Below are 15,080 nucleotides of genomic sequence, written 5' to 3' on the forward strand. Positions count from 1 at the left end.
AGGCCACGAAGTCGGAAGCACAAGAAGATCAATATTGAGATGGAACAGCTATTCAGAGTAAAAAAGACAGAAATGCAGAACTAACAACGGGGGAGGGAAGACACTGCCAGAAATGTACAAGGGGACGAAAAAAAAAAAGAAAAAAAAGAAAAAGGGAAGCTACGACCAAGCAAGACGGCTCTTTCCCTGCGTGCCCTTTGGTCCTCTCCCTTCTTCCATAGATTCCCCCATCCTTAGCTAACTCAACTACGAACAACTTCTTCTTCTCTCTCCTATCTACACAAAAGACAGTCATCCTTGGATAGAAGTGTCGCTTCAATTCTTTCGCTTCTCTATTTTTAAATCCATCCATACTGTGCTCTCCCTTCTTCCTTTCTTCTCCACATACCCAACTGTGACGTCGTCCGAACTCTACCGTTCGCCTCTGGAGTTAGTCAACCCAAAAACCACCTTCTGTTCGCGGCGCCCCTTCGTTCGCAGCAATTCCCTCCAACGGCGCTTGCCATTTGCCTGCTTCTCATCATTAAGTATTAATCTCGGGGCCTGCGGGCCGACTCTTTCTCTACATGGCGTATTCTTGACGCTCGCTCATTCTTCCTCGCGCTGGCACTTGCTGCGTTCTGTATGCGGTAACAGCTGGCTCAAGCTATATCGGACTCTCAGGGTAATTACCTTAGTTTTTTGACTCTGTTTAAGTTTCTGTCCTTCACTTGTACTTACACCAACTCAAGTAAATTAAGTTCGCATTGTACTGGTCCAGCCGGAACTCTCTCATCCAGCTGTCGAAGCATAGTCTCCTCCGCGCATCATGGACCTTCAGAAGCCGAAAAAGTCGCGACCAGACACCCATGACCAGGATGACAGTTCCGACTACCGGGTGAATGGGTACGGGCCAGCAGGAGTTATGGACAACGACGACACTGATCCTCGACAAGAGCTTGAGCATGAAGTCACTGTCAAAATGGACACCAAGCGTGATATGTCCAATCCTTCAAGCCTACAGCCCCTCGTGCAACCACCCAGGCTTATGAAGCTCTCGCTCAGACGTCGGGTCTCACGCATTACGGCTGCGCGAATACCAAAAGGCATCCCATTGGACTCTCGTCAAAAGACGCGACTACGATACGCCGATATGGTACCACCAGTCACCAAAGAAACACTCAGTGAGCTTGATCTTGAACGCATAATGCAGAACATACAACTTCGCGTGGACGCAAACTTCGAGTCTGGATTACATTTTTTGCTCGATCTCAACGGAGAGAAGGGCAGGCAGAAGAAGATCATGACAGATGAATACTGGGAAGCCCTGTCGATTGAGATCATGATGTACACGTACATTAACATGAACCGTCCTCGTACGAGCGAGATTGACATGGTCCATGTACCGGATATGATGGCATTGATGAAGGACACCGATCTCTTCCAACCGCGATTGCCTATCATGTTCGAGACTCTGCACGGCATCCTTATGACCCTTGTGCCTGAAAAGGATCATCCCAGCGTTTCACAGAACCTTGACATCTCGCACTTGATGCAGCAGGTACACAAGGGTGTTCTCGACCTTGTCAGCCTCTCAAAGTGGCTTGCAGAGCTTTTGAAGATGCATTGCGCTCCTATGAGGGACCATCTCGCCGATGAAATGGCCGCGGAAATCGGCATGGGATCAACGCAGGCGGATGTAGGCATGCTGGTTAGTGGGCTGCGAAAACTATTCAGTATGCTTGAGATGATGAAATTGGTGAGTGGGTGGGAAACTGGTGGGCGTTGTATCCGCATTTTACCATTTTACTTACAGTGAAAACCACAGGATGTTGCGAACCATCAATTAGGCGCATTTCAAATCATCTTGATCGAGAACACAATTCCTTTCCTCCATGACTACTTCTCGCGACGTATCATCTCACGCGAATTCAAAGTTGACGAAACAAAAGCATGGTATCAAGGCCTGCAGCAACGAATACCACATTCACTGAAGGAAGGCGTGAATCAATCATTCTATCCATTGTCAGTCTTACTGTACGGATTGAGTGAGCATATCTTGCAGCCGGATGAACAAGTGAAACTCCCTGAGCCCTTCGACTTCGATACGGCCCGTCTGTGGCGACTTCGGTCTGAGGTTCAGAAAATCATCCATGTGCATGTTTGCTGGTCCATACTCGAGTCGTTGCTTCAAAGTCTTGACTCGAAGCGCTCATATAGCTCTCAAATGCATGCGTCATTCGTGATGCGTGTAGCAGCGCTTTTGGAAAAGGACAATGACTCAAAGTCAGAGCCTTCTAGTCTAGGATCCCGTCTACCGAACGATTCATCTATTGCAATGGAAATGGCGCGCACTATATGTGCTGTCATCGGTCAAATGGATGATGTATCGGACGATATTCTGAAACAGGTTGAGGATGCCATTAGAAAGTCATTCGCAGATGACTCTACACAATTGCAACTGGTTCGAAACTGTGTGCATCGACAGTTATTACAGGCTACCTGTGAAGTTGCGCAGCGATATGTCAACATGACGCCGCTTGAAATCTGCGAATCGCAGCGACAACATGCATATCTGCAATCCTCGTCTTTGGATTTCAGCTTCATCGCAACAAAACTCGCTCACATCGGGGTCTTGCACTGGCGAGTATGGGCTCCTCTAGTTTACGTTTCACAACCGCCCATTGTTTATGAACTCAGTGCCGAGCCATGAACATCGTTAATTCGTTGTCTTGTCTTGTTTTTACTTTTGTTTCTCCTTTTACCCTTTTTTACCTTTTTTTCCGTCGTCTGCTCTTAGCGCTATCGTTATGCATCATTGTCGGATTGCGAAGGCGTTTCAGTGACTATACTTACTCTTGATTATGCATTTTACCGCGCTGGTTAGGTTTGGCGTTGAATCATCTCGGGAGATTAGAGGACAAACAAGGTCGGTCTGCAAGGGCAGGGGAATGGGAACATATTGAGCCGGATTTTTTTTATCATGTATATTATTACTTTTAGCGAAAGCACATATTCATGACATACATCTTTAATGCTGACCTCGAGAACTTGCTACGACAGGGACATGTGGTTATGAAATTGGCTACGCGCCGTAGTATCTTTGGTTACAACAAATTCCATAGTCGAATCTGATAGGAGTTGTCTTTCTCATAGCCCATATTCGTTAATAGGGTATAACCCACTTTTTAGCTTGACTTTATATATGTATATGATAAGAACTACTGATGGAACACATCAAATTGATCGAGAAAGCCTTACTCCTGACAGTCATGGCTATATGTAATCATGGTCTATAGAATATCAAGATATCCTACTACATCTCATCCACCCTCCATCAACTCTCCGTTGAAATGTTAAAGTACTCGCTGCGATCGAGTGATCCAGAAGAATAATACTCACATCCTTCCAGCAACGAAACTCCTCTATTCTCGGAACAGCCAAATCATGCTGACTAGGAGGATCGAGATCTTGTAGTACTTCCTCCGCGAAGGTCGACTCAATCAATAGATATAAAAAGTTCCTGCTTTTTTCTTGATCACCTCCGCGGCAATGTTAGCCACCGCTTTGCGATTTCGCCCGGGCCGATTGAAAGATCGGCTGAGGCAACGCGAGATTCTTTCGATTATACCGTATAGAAAGATGCCCAGGGGCGTTTTTGAAAGCCAAAATGATCGCAAGAGGGATATTGGGTTAGGAAAACCACCGACACGAACCTGTTCTAGGAGAGTGACAGGGCATCCTCGAGTTCAGCCAGTTCTGAGATATGAGATAGAACCCCCAACTTTATGACCTGACTGATGAAGCTATCTCACACAAGTCAGAAACGAAGCCTAAGTGCTCTTAGAAAGTAATGGAAGTTGTTAAGGCTGGCAGAAAAGTAGTTGCCAGGTGTGTTAAGAGCAAAGCCTACACACTTAGACCGAACTACTTATCAGTCTGGACAGACACAGCGCACCACTTTCTAAGTATAAAGGCATAGGGTGGGAACTGAGCTAGGTTAGTAGGAACCAACTATACGAGTATTATGCCAGGCGGGTATTACAAGTATTGGCTTCTGCAAGACATGGTCGGCTGCTAGAGACTTCTAATAGCAACGGGAAATTACTTGATTATGGCAATGAAGTAGCGTGCCGTAGCGCGCTATGAAGATGACCAGAGGGTGACTACGAAGAACATGTTCCTAGCTCGTACCTAGGCCATGGCTATCTAACTGGTGTCTATGCTTCTAACTCGTACTTGGACCACAGCAGCATGGTATCGCCGGCACTTGTACTAATATTTTATTGGTATCTATGTTTTAAACTCGTACAGACCGCTGTTGTGTGGGATCGCCGATAAATTCGTTTTAGGAGGCCCACGGAGATCTTATAAGGGCTCAAGAGGACGGATGCGCATGTTGGTCGGCTTAGAAGAGGAGTGCATTGTGCCTGACTCGTACTCAGGTCCCTGGGATATATGTCCTAGCGCGGTGTCGCCCCTAATGCAATTGCTTTGCGGCTGGTCTAAGGTGCAAACTCCAAAGATGTTGATAGCAGCAGATCTTTTGGCCGGGGGATCTGCCAATAGGAATGGGTAAAATCACCACCGAAGCGAGAAGGCAAGGTGAAGGAGGATGGTATTGGTATCGACCAGACTTGTTAAGGCTCTGCCACAGGCGACCGCGAGCCACCCAACTCCTATTGTCTCTGGCGCCTTTTTTCTTGGTGGGAAGTCACGTTCAGACTCAGATCGATGGCAATCAGATCTGAACGCTGTCCAGGCTGACTTCACCGGTCAAAACCTTTGGCACAACTTCTGCTAAACTTGTTAATCAAGCACTGATTTTCCATGGAGTCGATGGCGACTAAATTCTTACAAATTTTGGACGATCAAGACTGCTTTGGTCGCTCCGCTCTCTTTTATGTCCTCGAATGCCAAGGCCAGCCGTGATGTTTTTCAATGGCACCTAGAAAACGGGGCAAACCTATCAGTTTCTGTGAACGGGCGTTTCCCACAATGGGACGGACTTACCTGTCTTCATGCTACTATCGCTTCTTTTCAGCCTCGACATCCAATATCAAAATCCGAACTGTTCCTGTTGACTTGGCGGAGATTTTAGCCTATGTGTCCTGAATCCAGAAGGATCGACGTGGCTTCCTAGATCTTGCTGCAATTAGAATGGTAGGAGACGAAATCCGTCTTCAGCAATTTCCAGGATCTCCTGGTCCACTGGTTCACTGAAAAGCCCCGTTGGGATAGGATCGGTATCACTGTATGGCACCGGATCATCAAGGACGAAAAATAATTGCTTGATTTCTTCATGAAAGTCAGATCCATCGATAAAAGGTACCGTGCGGCTGCTGTCTGCAGATGCGAAGATAGTACCGATGGAATATACTGATCTTTGTCACGAGCACGAGGCAATCCGGTGAATTTTTGGCGAGCTGCAAATTGTGATGCGTCGTGTGGCGCCTCAAGACCGGGTGCGATGTATTTGAAACGGTGGGTTTTGATTCTAGATAGAAACGAACGAATGAAGCAGTTCTTTGGAACAGATGCCGTATCCTGCTCTGCATCGGTGAAGAGAGGCTTGTCTGGATTGACGGCAAGTAAGTATTCTGAGGACATTTTCGCCTCGATGTGGCTGACAGACGATCCATGGCAGCTACAGCGCTGTCAGCCTGGGCAGGACTGTAAGGTTGCCATGCCCACGACCTGAGTTGGGACCCGACTTTAAAACCATGTACGCTCGTAAAACCTTCCGCCGTTCTCGTCGGGAGGTAGACCGAGGACTACTTTGCCGATACGAATCAGGCGTATCCAGTGAGTTAGGATCGTCTCAAGAGGTATTCATAGGTCTTCATGGTCGTTGACGGGCATAATGCTCTCCAAGTTCTCAATAGAAAATGGGAGTACCACGCGGTGATATTGTTGATCGTAAACGAGGCCTACACTGTGAGAGTCGAAGTCTAACACGACGCCATAGATCAAAACAGACCGTTCCATGTCTTCTAGATGTCCTTGGCAAAAGGTATTCATCAGAGGCTGTCACCTCCAGACCACCAACCCAGTAAAAAAATGCCTTTCTCGAAATTAGACGGAATAATAACGTCTAGATACGAAAGTATGGCTGGATGCAGATGGTTACGAGGGACACCTGACTTTCCTCCATATCCGTCGAGATATTTTGTCCGGCTCAATAACTCACCTAGCTCATGTGGCCATTTTTTGTGATGAGCCATCCAACCATAGGCTACCAAATAATTGTGTATTCTCGCGCAACGCTCATAGTATAAAGGCCCATTGGTGCGTGCAGGGATTTTATGGAGAGACCAAAGTATCCTCAATGTCAAGCAACTGATCCGTTGCGATGTTGAACATGGTGGCTACCGTCGAGTTTGGCATGCGGCTGAGATCTTCCAGGTCCCTGTTCCCAAGAGTCATAAATTGTTAGGATCGCCGTCGCGATTTCAGCAGTCACCATTGTATTCAGCAAGCAGTTGCGCAGCAGACTGAGGGGTACAGAGTACAGCTTTTGGCAGCTAGACTGTATATCTAGTATTATCTACCCTTCTCTAGTGCTAATTCACGCTTTCTGACTAAGGTAGTAATAATTTTCTGTTCCAGAATAAACTAACACTTGAAGGCAATCGCTAGGTGCCTTTAGACTCAAGCCATCATGTCCCGCTAAGTAGGCTAGTTTTTCTTTGGTCTTTCGAAAAGATCATTACTACTCCGAGTAGTCTGAATGATGCTTGGATACTTTGTATGGATAGAATCTCAAAAAGAAAAATAGAAAGAATTTTTTGATGACTTTGAAACAGAGTTACGGAAAATGGAAAAAGGATCGTTCTGTAGATCCGCCGGACCCACTCGGCCATGATTGAGATCCTTAAGTTTACCTAGCTACAGAGTAAACAGCTCACTTAATCAGTTTGGATCGCTAACTTACTATCAAGGATCAATAACAGTTGTGTCGAGGGTGCCTAAGGATTTAGACAGCTTTGTTGCTCGGGAACTGAGTGCTTGATCGTATGGATACTTTGAAAAGCTGAATGTGAGATCATCAGTTTCACTTGACATGTTAAATGGCAGCTTGGATTACATCCCAATGTTCTTCCCCTTGACTTTTTTTTGCTACTCAGCAACATGGCACCAGGAATACTTATACCGGCCATAGCGGCGCCAACAATGAAAGTCTGCGTGGTGACACTGTTATATGCGAGCAGAACGCCGGGTAGGTTTGCCGAGTCAACGACTTGCTTAATTCCTATGGCTCCAGCACCTAAAACAACCGCCGGATTGACTCCTGAAGCATACTCGACGATATACTGGACGAGTTTGTTGGAAAAGACATTTTCGTCAACCGACACAAAGAGTGCACCACCAAGAACCTGCATAAATACTATGAGGGTGGTGCCTGTAAGGACGTCTGAAATGTCGAGCACGACCTGTACGGCAACGAGAGGCTGTTGGACGCCAAAACCAAAACCAATGCCAAAGCCGGCCAGGATCTGGTAACCGGTCCAAACCGGATGTGGCGTGTCTGGATGAAAAGTGCTCACTAGGCCGTAACTGATAGGGGTAATTATGGAGGCGAGCAGCATGAAGGGCGTGTAGTATCCGATCGTGGTAATGGCAACACCTGAGAGGATGGGTGCAACCACATTACTGATCAACAAAATTAAATTCATGACGCCTGAATTGACCACATTAACAGCCTGGAACCAAATAGGCAGATAGTAGTCACTGCTCAGAAATGCTGCGCCCAGGCAAACGGTGAAAATGGCGACAGACCAAACGGAGCGCTTTGAGGAAGATATGCGGAGAGACCGTTACAAAATCCTGCTGCCAGTACTGTACAAACATTAAGACGATGAGAAGCCAGCCAAATAAACAGAAGAGTAGAATGACCAGTCAGATATTCTAGGCATAGGTAGTGCCATTCCACTGCATAACCAGCAACAGGCAGATGATTGCGGGCATGAAGACGAGATTACCGAGAGGATCGAAGCGCCATAAGCATTTAGACCAAGGCTCAGACTAAATCTTGAGTTGGGGAGTTGGGAAAAAAGATCGTAATCACGAACAAGGTAATGGCGCCAATGGCAAGTTGATGAAGAAGCACCAGCGCCAGGTGACCTTATCAGTGAAAGTGCTGCCAAGCAAAGGGCCTGCCACCGACGCTGTGCCGTACATACTGCCAATAAAGCCGCTATACATCGGACGACGTTCAAAAGGCACTGAGTGTGCCATGATAATAAGTGCGGCCGAAAAGATGGCTACCGAGCCCATACCTACCGCCGTGCGGCTGATAATCAATGTCAGGCTGTTTGGACAACACCACAAATTAGACTGCCCATTCCGAAGAGCGCAATTGAGGCTAAAAACACTGATTTAATGCTGAAGAAGCTATAAACCTTGTCAGACAGCAGCTGCAATGATGCAGTCGTCGGCATGTACACCGTAGAGGAATTAGCCTGGTTTATTTCGGCTTTCACAAAATAGGGTGTTATTAGCATACCATTACCGTTCCAGTCAACATTGTCCAGACTATTGAACTGATCTGTGATCTTGGGGATGGCTGTCGCGATGATAGAGTTGTCTGGAAGAAACATTGAAGTATTGGTCAGAGACAATATATGGAAGAGAGATGTTTAACAAGAGCCATAAGAAATACACTCAAGCATAGGACTAGTATAATCAAGAATAACTTTACGCCTGAAGGATATTCGATACCATCGTAGCGTTTCTGGAGAGTGTTGACTGGTGAGGATCCTATCTTCTCACGTGGGTGTCATCAATAGGGACTGGCTAGGATGTGAGAACTTTGTCGGCAGACTCTTCTCCATGTAGTCCAACTGGCCCATGTTGCCGGTACGGTCAATATCTTGTGAAGTTTGGGTTCAGTAACACTAGGCGTAAGCTGTGGGCACTGGCAAAATATATAGGAATTAATCTAGAGCAATATGCTCTTAAAAAAGTCTCTTGATTCAATGCTGCCAATATCAACTTTTCACACATAACATGTCATATCATCTTGTTGCGAGCAGCAGCAACTTGGTGTCAGAAAGAGGAGACGGTGATCTCTGACCCATTATAACTCCTGTACACAGTGCAGATTTTCTGAAATTTTGCGTGTAATCTTTTAGAGGCTCCGTTGTTGCGCTGAAACAAGGATGTTAGAGCATAGGCCAAACAAATGATGCCGTAGGAGAAGAAAGCTCCCAGAGAATCGGAATTTCGAAAATCAAATTCGTAACTCTAGTTTCTTTGTTATCCCTGCTCATCGTTGCCGCAATTTACATGCAATCTATTTCGTCTGGCTAGCCCTGAGTTTTAGCCCTAGCCCTAACACGTGATTTAGAAATATTGTCGGAACTAAAACGTAATACCATTTCACCAAAAAGGTCGAACCGTTCCGTAGTTCGACTTCTGTATTCTGCTAGTCACGTGATTTTATTTCCAACAAATATTCCTCGATTAAGCAATTCGACCACCGAGTATGTTTCAGCATTTCAAATATCCTTCTCTTCGTGCATAATTGCAATAAAACCATGTCCTAGTTTGAAAACCAATGAGACTTGTGTCAGATCCATGTAACATGAAAACCATAATCTTGTAAATGTTTGTCATGCGAAAAAAGCTGACTACTACTGGGGGGCACGGATTTCCCAAAGAGTTGAAGTTACAAATCTGAAATCAAGCCTGAGTTAACAAACGCAGAAATAGAACTACTAAATAGCTGTATCTTGGTTTATACTGCTCCCATTGCATGGTATACTCCTCAAAGACATCAAATTCCGTTTCGTACGGGCTCAGAGATTGCGGTATCCAAACATTGCGCCACTCTCCATCATATTTGGATGTGTACAGAGTCTTGCAATATTCCCAGTAGTGGTGATACCAGCCAGCATTATCCCAATCAATCAAGACGGGGACGCGGGGGAGTTGTTAAAGAAATTATAATGTTACCATGGTGCAGGTCTCCATGGGTTAGCGTAATTGTTCTAGTGTTTGGTAAATATTGTCGATAAGGGACTGTACATTTTTGAGAATCGGGCAGCCAGCATTGAGGAAATGCGGAAAGCCAATCGTTAAAGTCTTTGACAGTCTTGAATGGGCCTTCTGATGGCATACCTTCGAGAACGTAATCATGTAAACGTTGACGAGCTATTGATCCTAGAACAGCTATCAGTACACGATTGCGGATATTGACTTCCCATTTTGCATGATGTTCATACTAATAAAAGTATCTTTAGGGTCCTGTTCAACTTGCTGAAGCGATGAGATGATATCGCGAAGCTGATGACAGATCGATGATTTATCTGTATTACTCAGATAGTCCCATCGATTATGCAGCGGCTCTCCGTGAATCAGCTCCAATGTGTAGGCTCCCTCTACTCTCCAGTCGTACATTTCCGGATACGAACTTTACCGGGAAGAACTTTCGGAAGCACAGGCATACACGCAGCCTCTTCAACTAGCAAGTGAGGACCAAACTTCACAATGAAATTGAGATTTTCGAATTTAATCGGTGTAAATTGAGGCGTAGCCCCAAGTCTTCTGAACAAGCGATGACCACTTGTGGACTGAGCAAGCGCTTCTCACCGGAATCATGTTTGAAAAAGGAAGAATCGAGGAAGTCCATCTCTGTCTTCGTTACATCAGGGAGCCATGATGTATCATTTCGAAGTTTGTCTGCATTTTGATCGATAAGATGCACTGAATTTTATGTTGTCCCGAGTTTAGAAAGCTTTCAATGACATCGTGTTTGAGTGGATAAAGTAGTAGTGGGGAGATATTCCAAACTGGGTGACTAGCACGAACCCCTGAGTTGACTTTAGGGTTAGGGTTGTCCCTGCCCTTGGCATCAGTAAGTGTCTGGAGCGCTACTTCATTAATCCAACAATTGAATTTTACATATATTATAACAGTAATAAGTAACAATCATACCATTTACCAGTACAAGACATAATCATCGTTTATCAACCACCACGGACTGAGAAACAGCCACACTTTTCATTATACCCATGCCGGTTCCCATGTGGCCGTCAGCATCTATTGAATCGGGTAGACTCCGAGAAGCATCAATATTGGATATCAATGTCCTCTCATCAGAACAAAACCCTGACCCATCTTCATGATCTTCGTGATCTTTTCTAGTGGTATCGTTTCTAGACCGCCGGATTTTGCTGAACTGGAATCCTTGGCTGTTCGACGCATTGGAACTCTTGGGGATTTGGCTGACGAGAATGTTCAATGCTGGAAGACAAGCGCATATCAAGGCAACCGCACCTTCAGCATTTCTATACAGACCAGTTTTTAATCAGCATAATGCTATACAAGATTGGGGAGTAAAGGAGGACTAAAGAAAAGACTTACCCGGTCAGCACAACCCGAGTGAAGACCATTGTCTGATCTGAGGACTGTCCGTCCTGCACAATCATAACCAACCGATACAAACTAAACCCGGTCGCAAGCCCACCGGCACTCAAAAGCCCAACAACCTTCAATTTTTTCTCCAACGGCATATGAAGAGACCACGTTAATGGCAGCGGGAGGATGAGAATTGCAAGATCCGTTACAACACTCATGACGGAGTCGGCAAGGATGACCCTTCCTTGATCCAGACATGAGCCACCCCTGTCTGTGCCATACCAGTAGGAAGAGATGGGATTGCAAATACGGATTTTGATGATGAAGGCTGGAATGTAGTATGCTAACACAATTCCCAGGATGATGTTTATGGCTAACACCCATTTCCGATATGGTTTGAAGACCCGCGCCAGGAGGGTCAGTAAAGCGACTTTGACGAATAATGCCATGGGAGCATAGAAGAGCGTTGCAATGTATGAGATCTAGATCGGAGCGCCTTGGTTAATGGTTTGAAAAGAGGTGATAACGTGAAATGGCAGGATACGTACCCTCATGAATTCCACCATTTCCGACTTAGAAATCTCCCACTGATAGTTTCCTCCGCCATGTCTGGACACTTTGAGCCATTGCAATCGTTAGCAGAAGATCTCGGAATGAATACAAGGCAGAAAACATACGAAAAATTGCAGTTATACAATATCCTAGGAAAAGGATCTTCGACAGTATGTAAGTTTCATTATCACACCGACATCAGCATTTGAAATAGGCAAACATACCCATGCAATAAAACCAAAATCTTGAATACCAGGTTAGCCAAAGAAATGTGAAAAGCACAGAAGGAATGGCCCACATTCATCAAGACCTAAGTGTTGTCCGAAGCGAAGTCTGACATGAAGACGAAGCACAATCAGGACCGAGCAGACTGGTATACAAAGACATTGTGTAACAAGAAGCACGGTATTCAAAGCGTCCTTTGGATGGACAAAGTCAGGAATTTCGCCGTGGGGACTTGCGAGAGCGGGTTGGTCGGAATCTGTCATTGTAATTATTCGCGATGTCTCTCGTTTCTTCCTTGTGGATAACAGATGCCTCCAGGGCTGGGTCCATATATACCATGTCGAGATGAGACTGAAGGAAGAAAAGCCTTGATCTTCAACTAACCGACTCAAAATCTTTCAGCTTTGGCAGCTTTACGAGTTATCCGAGGCATGGTGATACTGGTGCACACGACGTACCCGAGAAATCGGTCGATCGACCTCTTTTCTCGCATCCTCTTTGATGAGCTAACTCATTTTCTACTAATTTCTAGGAAGATCTTCTGTCAAACTATGACTATTAGAGATACTACGCACTGATATATTTTTTAGTGCCTCACGCGGACCACTTGGCACTGCAAGCTAGCGGATGCAAAACTTCTTGCTGCGACAGGAGGCGTTTACAAATGACATGCACAACACGTGCGTTTCTATCCAAATCTCCTCCAGACGGTCGGATCAGAGTAAAACACGAATGAGAAATGAAACTAATTCGGTAGCAGGGCTCGGTTATGTGGTGGGTAGGGTGAGATGTCAAACCCTAGCATTTTGACTACTGATTAGGGTATGACGGAGCATCCACTTTTGAGAGGCAGAGTTCCACTTGCGAAACGTATCTCTCACTTCTATCCTTTTTCTTGTCTCCAGTCTGCACATATTAATATATTCTATGGATCTTCGGGTCTTAATAGCGCGAGTGATAGTCTTAATAGTGGTTTTATAATGTGTGAATTACCTTAGTAGTTAACAAACATAGTTTAGTTTGATAAGTTAGATTATGAGGTGATTACTAAAACGCTAAAAATGAGAAAAGAAACAGAATTCCGATCATCATCGAGGATTAAATAGTTCAAATTATGTTGCACGGAGTAGAAAATCAAAGAAAGAGCAACTTTACAGACTTTTAGTGAGAGAGAAGGAAAATGCACGACAGACTTCAGTCCAAATTGTTCCAGCCCCTTGTGATCGCCAATGGCAAAATCAAACTGAACCACCGAGTGGTTCTCGCTCCGTTGACTAGGAATAGAGGGGTACCGCTGAATTCTGTCAGTGCTCCTGAAAATCCGAATCGTATCTGGTATCCGGGAGATCTTATGGTTGAGTACTATCGGCAACGGACCACGAAGGGCGGATTATTGATTTCAGAGGGCGTCCCGCCTTCATTGGAGGTAAAAATTTCTTTTTTGGACTACGTAGCAATGAATGAGGGACATTCTCCTACTTCGGTTTATTTGTTCTGACTGATGTATGTTTCGTATAGAGCAATGGCATGCCTGGAGTACCCGGCCTCTTCACGGAAGAACAAGCGGAAGGCTGGCGAAAGGTAATCGATGCTGTGCACGAGAAAGGTGGTGTCATTTATTGCCAACTTTGGCATGCAGGAAGAGCCACCATTCCCCAGATGACCGGATCCCCTCCGGTATCAGCATCGGCGAGTGTCTGGGACTCTCCTGACGAATGCTACTCTCACATCCCAGTGGGTGAGACAAAGCCTGTTCGATATGCTGACCACCCACCTATTGAGTTATCCAAGGAGCACATAAAGAAAACAATCGGAGACTATTGCCGCGCCGCGCAAACAGCCGTCAGAATCGGCTTTGATGGCGTTGAGATTCACGCTGGCAATGGTTATCTTCCCGAGCAGTTCCTGAGCTCGAATATCAACAAGAGAACCGATGAATATGGTGGTTCGCCGGAAAAGAGATGTCGATTTGTTCTCGAATTGATGGACGAGATTGCTAAGGCAATCGGGGAAGAGAATCTCGCTATTCGTCTTTCACCGTTTGGACTCTTCAATCAGGCTCGTAGTGAGCAGCGAGTGGAGACTTGGACATATCTTTGCAAGTCTTTGAAGCAGACACACCCATCCTTGTCTTATGTTAGCTTTATCGAACCGGTGAGGGCACATACCTTGATAAAACGAACAGACCTTGGGATATTATACTAAAGCTCTTCAGCGCTACGAACAAATCTTCAGCTACAAAGAAAAGGACAAATTCCTTCAGAGCTGGGGTCTTTCTGACGTCTCACTTGACGGATTCCGTCAAATATTTGGCGACACGCCATTCTTCTCCGCGGGCGGGTGGGACGACACCAACTCCTGGGGTGTGATCGAATCTGGCAAATATGATGCCTTACTATATGGTCGCTACTTCATTAGCAACCCGGATCTAGTAACCCGATTACAGAAAGGCATACCACTCGCACCGTATGACCGCAATCGATTTTACGGGCCGTTTGAAGATGACAATGCTATTGGGTATACGGACTATCCGGGTGCCGAGGAAACGGCCCGTTCAAGTACCTAGGATTTGATGCTATCAATAAATTGACATGGCATTATGGCTCTGACTGCTGTGCGATTTTTCGTCTTCGATGTTTTAGTTTGTTGTACTTCGGTATTGATGCTCTTCATGATGGTAGCGCCGTTCACTTATCGAACACACATGTCATAGACCAATAGCATCAAGTTCTTGGAAGAACACAACGAGGAGAGGATATTTGCGCTAATTACAGTACCGAAGAATGATTTGATATAAGAGGGTAGTTGAAAGTATTACTTGATAGATATCGGCTAAAAGACTGAAAAGCTGTCAGCCCTAGCCCTTGCTCTAATTGTAGTCCGTATTGAGATCTCGGGCTGTATTAGAAACTAACAGTCGCGATTTCTCGTAAGTTCTAAAAGGAGAAGAGAAATAGCAAATT

General features: G+C 45.4%; 5 protein-coding genes across 5 annotated transcripts, besides 1 other annotated feature; 2 read left to right on the top strand and 3 right to left on the bottom strand.

Annotated features, from left to right (window-relative positions):
• The first annotated feature begins 127 nt into the window (after window positions 1-127).
• Window positions 128-153: a microsatellite.
• A 205-nt stretch (window positions 154-358) lies between these two features.
• TSTA_071890 (cAMP-mediated signaling protein Sok1, putative) lies at window positions 359-3,036 on the top strand. Its single transcript, XM_002341139.1, has 3 exons — window positions 359-664; window positions 732-1,738; window positions 1,808-3,036. The coding sequence occupies exons 2-3, from the start codon at window positions 809-811 to the stop codon at window positions 2,690-2,692; spliced, it is 1,815 nt and encodes a 604-aa protein (XP_002341180.1). The 5' UTR covers window positions 359-664; window positions 732-808; the 3' UTR covers window positions 2,693-3,036.
• A 2,098-nt stretch (window positions 3,037-5,134) lies between these two features.
• On the bottom strand, window positions 5,135-5,589 carry TSTA_071900 (uncharacterized protein; the record flags this gene model as incomplete). The annotated part of the gene is made up of 2 exons (XM_002341140.1): window positions 5,135-5,321; window positions 5,360-5,589. The coding sequence occupies 2 exons, from the start codon at window positions 5,587-5,589 to the stop codon at window positions 5,135-5,137; spliced, it is 417 nt and encodes a 138-aa protein (XP_002341181.1).
• Window positions 5,590-7,045: 1,456 nt separating this feature from the next.
• On the bottom strand, window positions 7,046-7,655 carry TSTA_071910 (uncharacterized protein; the record flags this gene model as incomplete). Its single annotated transcript, XM_002341141.1, has 2 exons — window positions 7,046-7,083; window positions 7,133-7,655. The coding sequence occupies 2 exons, from the start codon at window positions 7,653-7,655 to the stop codon at window positions 7,046-7,048; spliced, it is 561 nt and encodes a 186-aa protein (XP_002341182.1).
• A 3,284-nt stretch (window positions 7,656-10,939) lies between these two features.
• TSTA_071920 (uncharacterized protein) lies at window positions 10,940-12,055 on the bottom strand (the record flags this gene model as incomplete). The annotated part of the gene is made up of 4 exons (XM_002341142.1): window positions 12,018-12,055; window positions 11,889-11,956; window positions 11,347-11,822; window positions 10,940-11,270 (listed from the first exon to the last, which is right to left on the bottom strand). The coding sequence occupies exons 2-4, from the start codon at window positions 11,904-11,906 to the stop codon at window positions 10,940-10,942; spliced, it is 825 nt and encodes a 274-aa protein (XP_002341183.1). The 5' UTR covers window positions 11,907-11,956; window positions 12,018-12,055.
• A 1,166-nt stretch (window positions 12,056-13,221) lies between these two features.
• On the top strand, window positions 13,222-14,881 carry TSTA_071930 (12-oxophytodienoate reductase, putative). Its single transcript, XM_002341143.1, has 3 exons — window positions 13,222-13,543; window positions 13,636-14,271; window positions 14,333-14,881. The coding sequence occupies exons 1-3, from the start codon at window positions 13,298-13,300 to the stop codon at window positions 14,681-14,683; spliced, it is 1,233 nt and encodes a 410-aa protein (XP_002341184.1). The 5' UTR covers window positions 13,222-13,297; the 3' UTR covers window positions 14,684-14,881.
• The last annotated feature ends 199 nt before the right edge of the window (window positions 14,882-15,080 follow it).

The sequence above is a fragment of the Talaromyces stipitatus genome, genomic scaffold, assembly GCF_000003125.1.
Source record: "Talaromyces stipitatus ATCC 10500 scf_1105507295523 genomic scaffold, whole genome shotgun sequence".
In the NCBI taxonomy this organism is placed as follows: domain Eukaryota; kingdom Fungi; phylum Ascomycota; class Eurotiomycetes; order Eurotiales; family Trichocomaceae; genus Talaromyces; species Talaromyces stipitatus.

Excerpts from the sequence above, each read along its gene's own strand:
- TSTA_071890 (XM_002341139.1), top strand. The coding sequence starts at position 809 with ATGGACCTTCAGAAGCCGAAAAAGTCGCGACCAGACACCCATGACCAG. Across the intron at positions 1,739-1,807 it reads TGCTTGAGATGATGAAATTG|GATGTTGCGAACCATCAATT; the intron begins GTGAGTGGGTGG and ends TGAAAACCACAG.
- TSTA_071930 (XM_002341143.1), top strand. The coding sequence starts at position 13,298 with ATGCACGACAGACTTCAGTCCAAATTGTTCCAGCCCCTTGTGATCGCC. Across the intron at positions 13,544-13,635 it reads GCGTCCCGCCTTCATTGGAG|AGCAATGGCATGCCTGGAGT; the intron begins GTAAAAATTTCT and ends TGTTTCGTATAG. Across the intron at positions 14,272-14,332 it reads ATGTTAGCTTTATCGAACCG|CGCTACGAACAAATCTTCAG; the intron begins GTGAGGGCACAT and ends AAAGCTCTTCAG.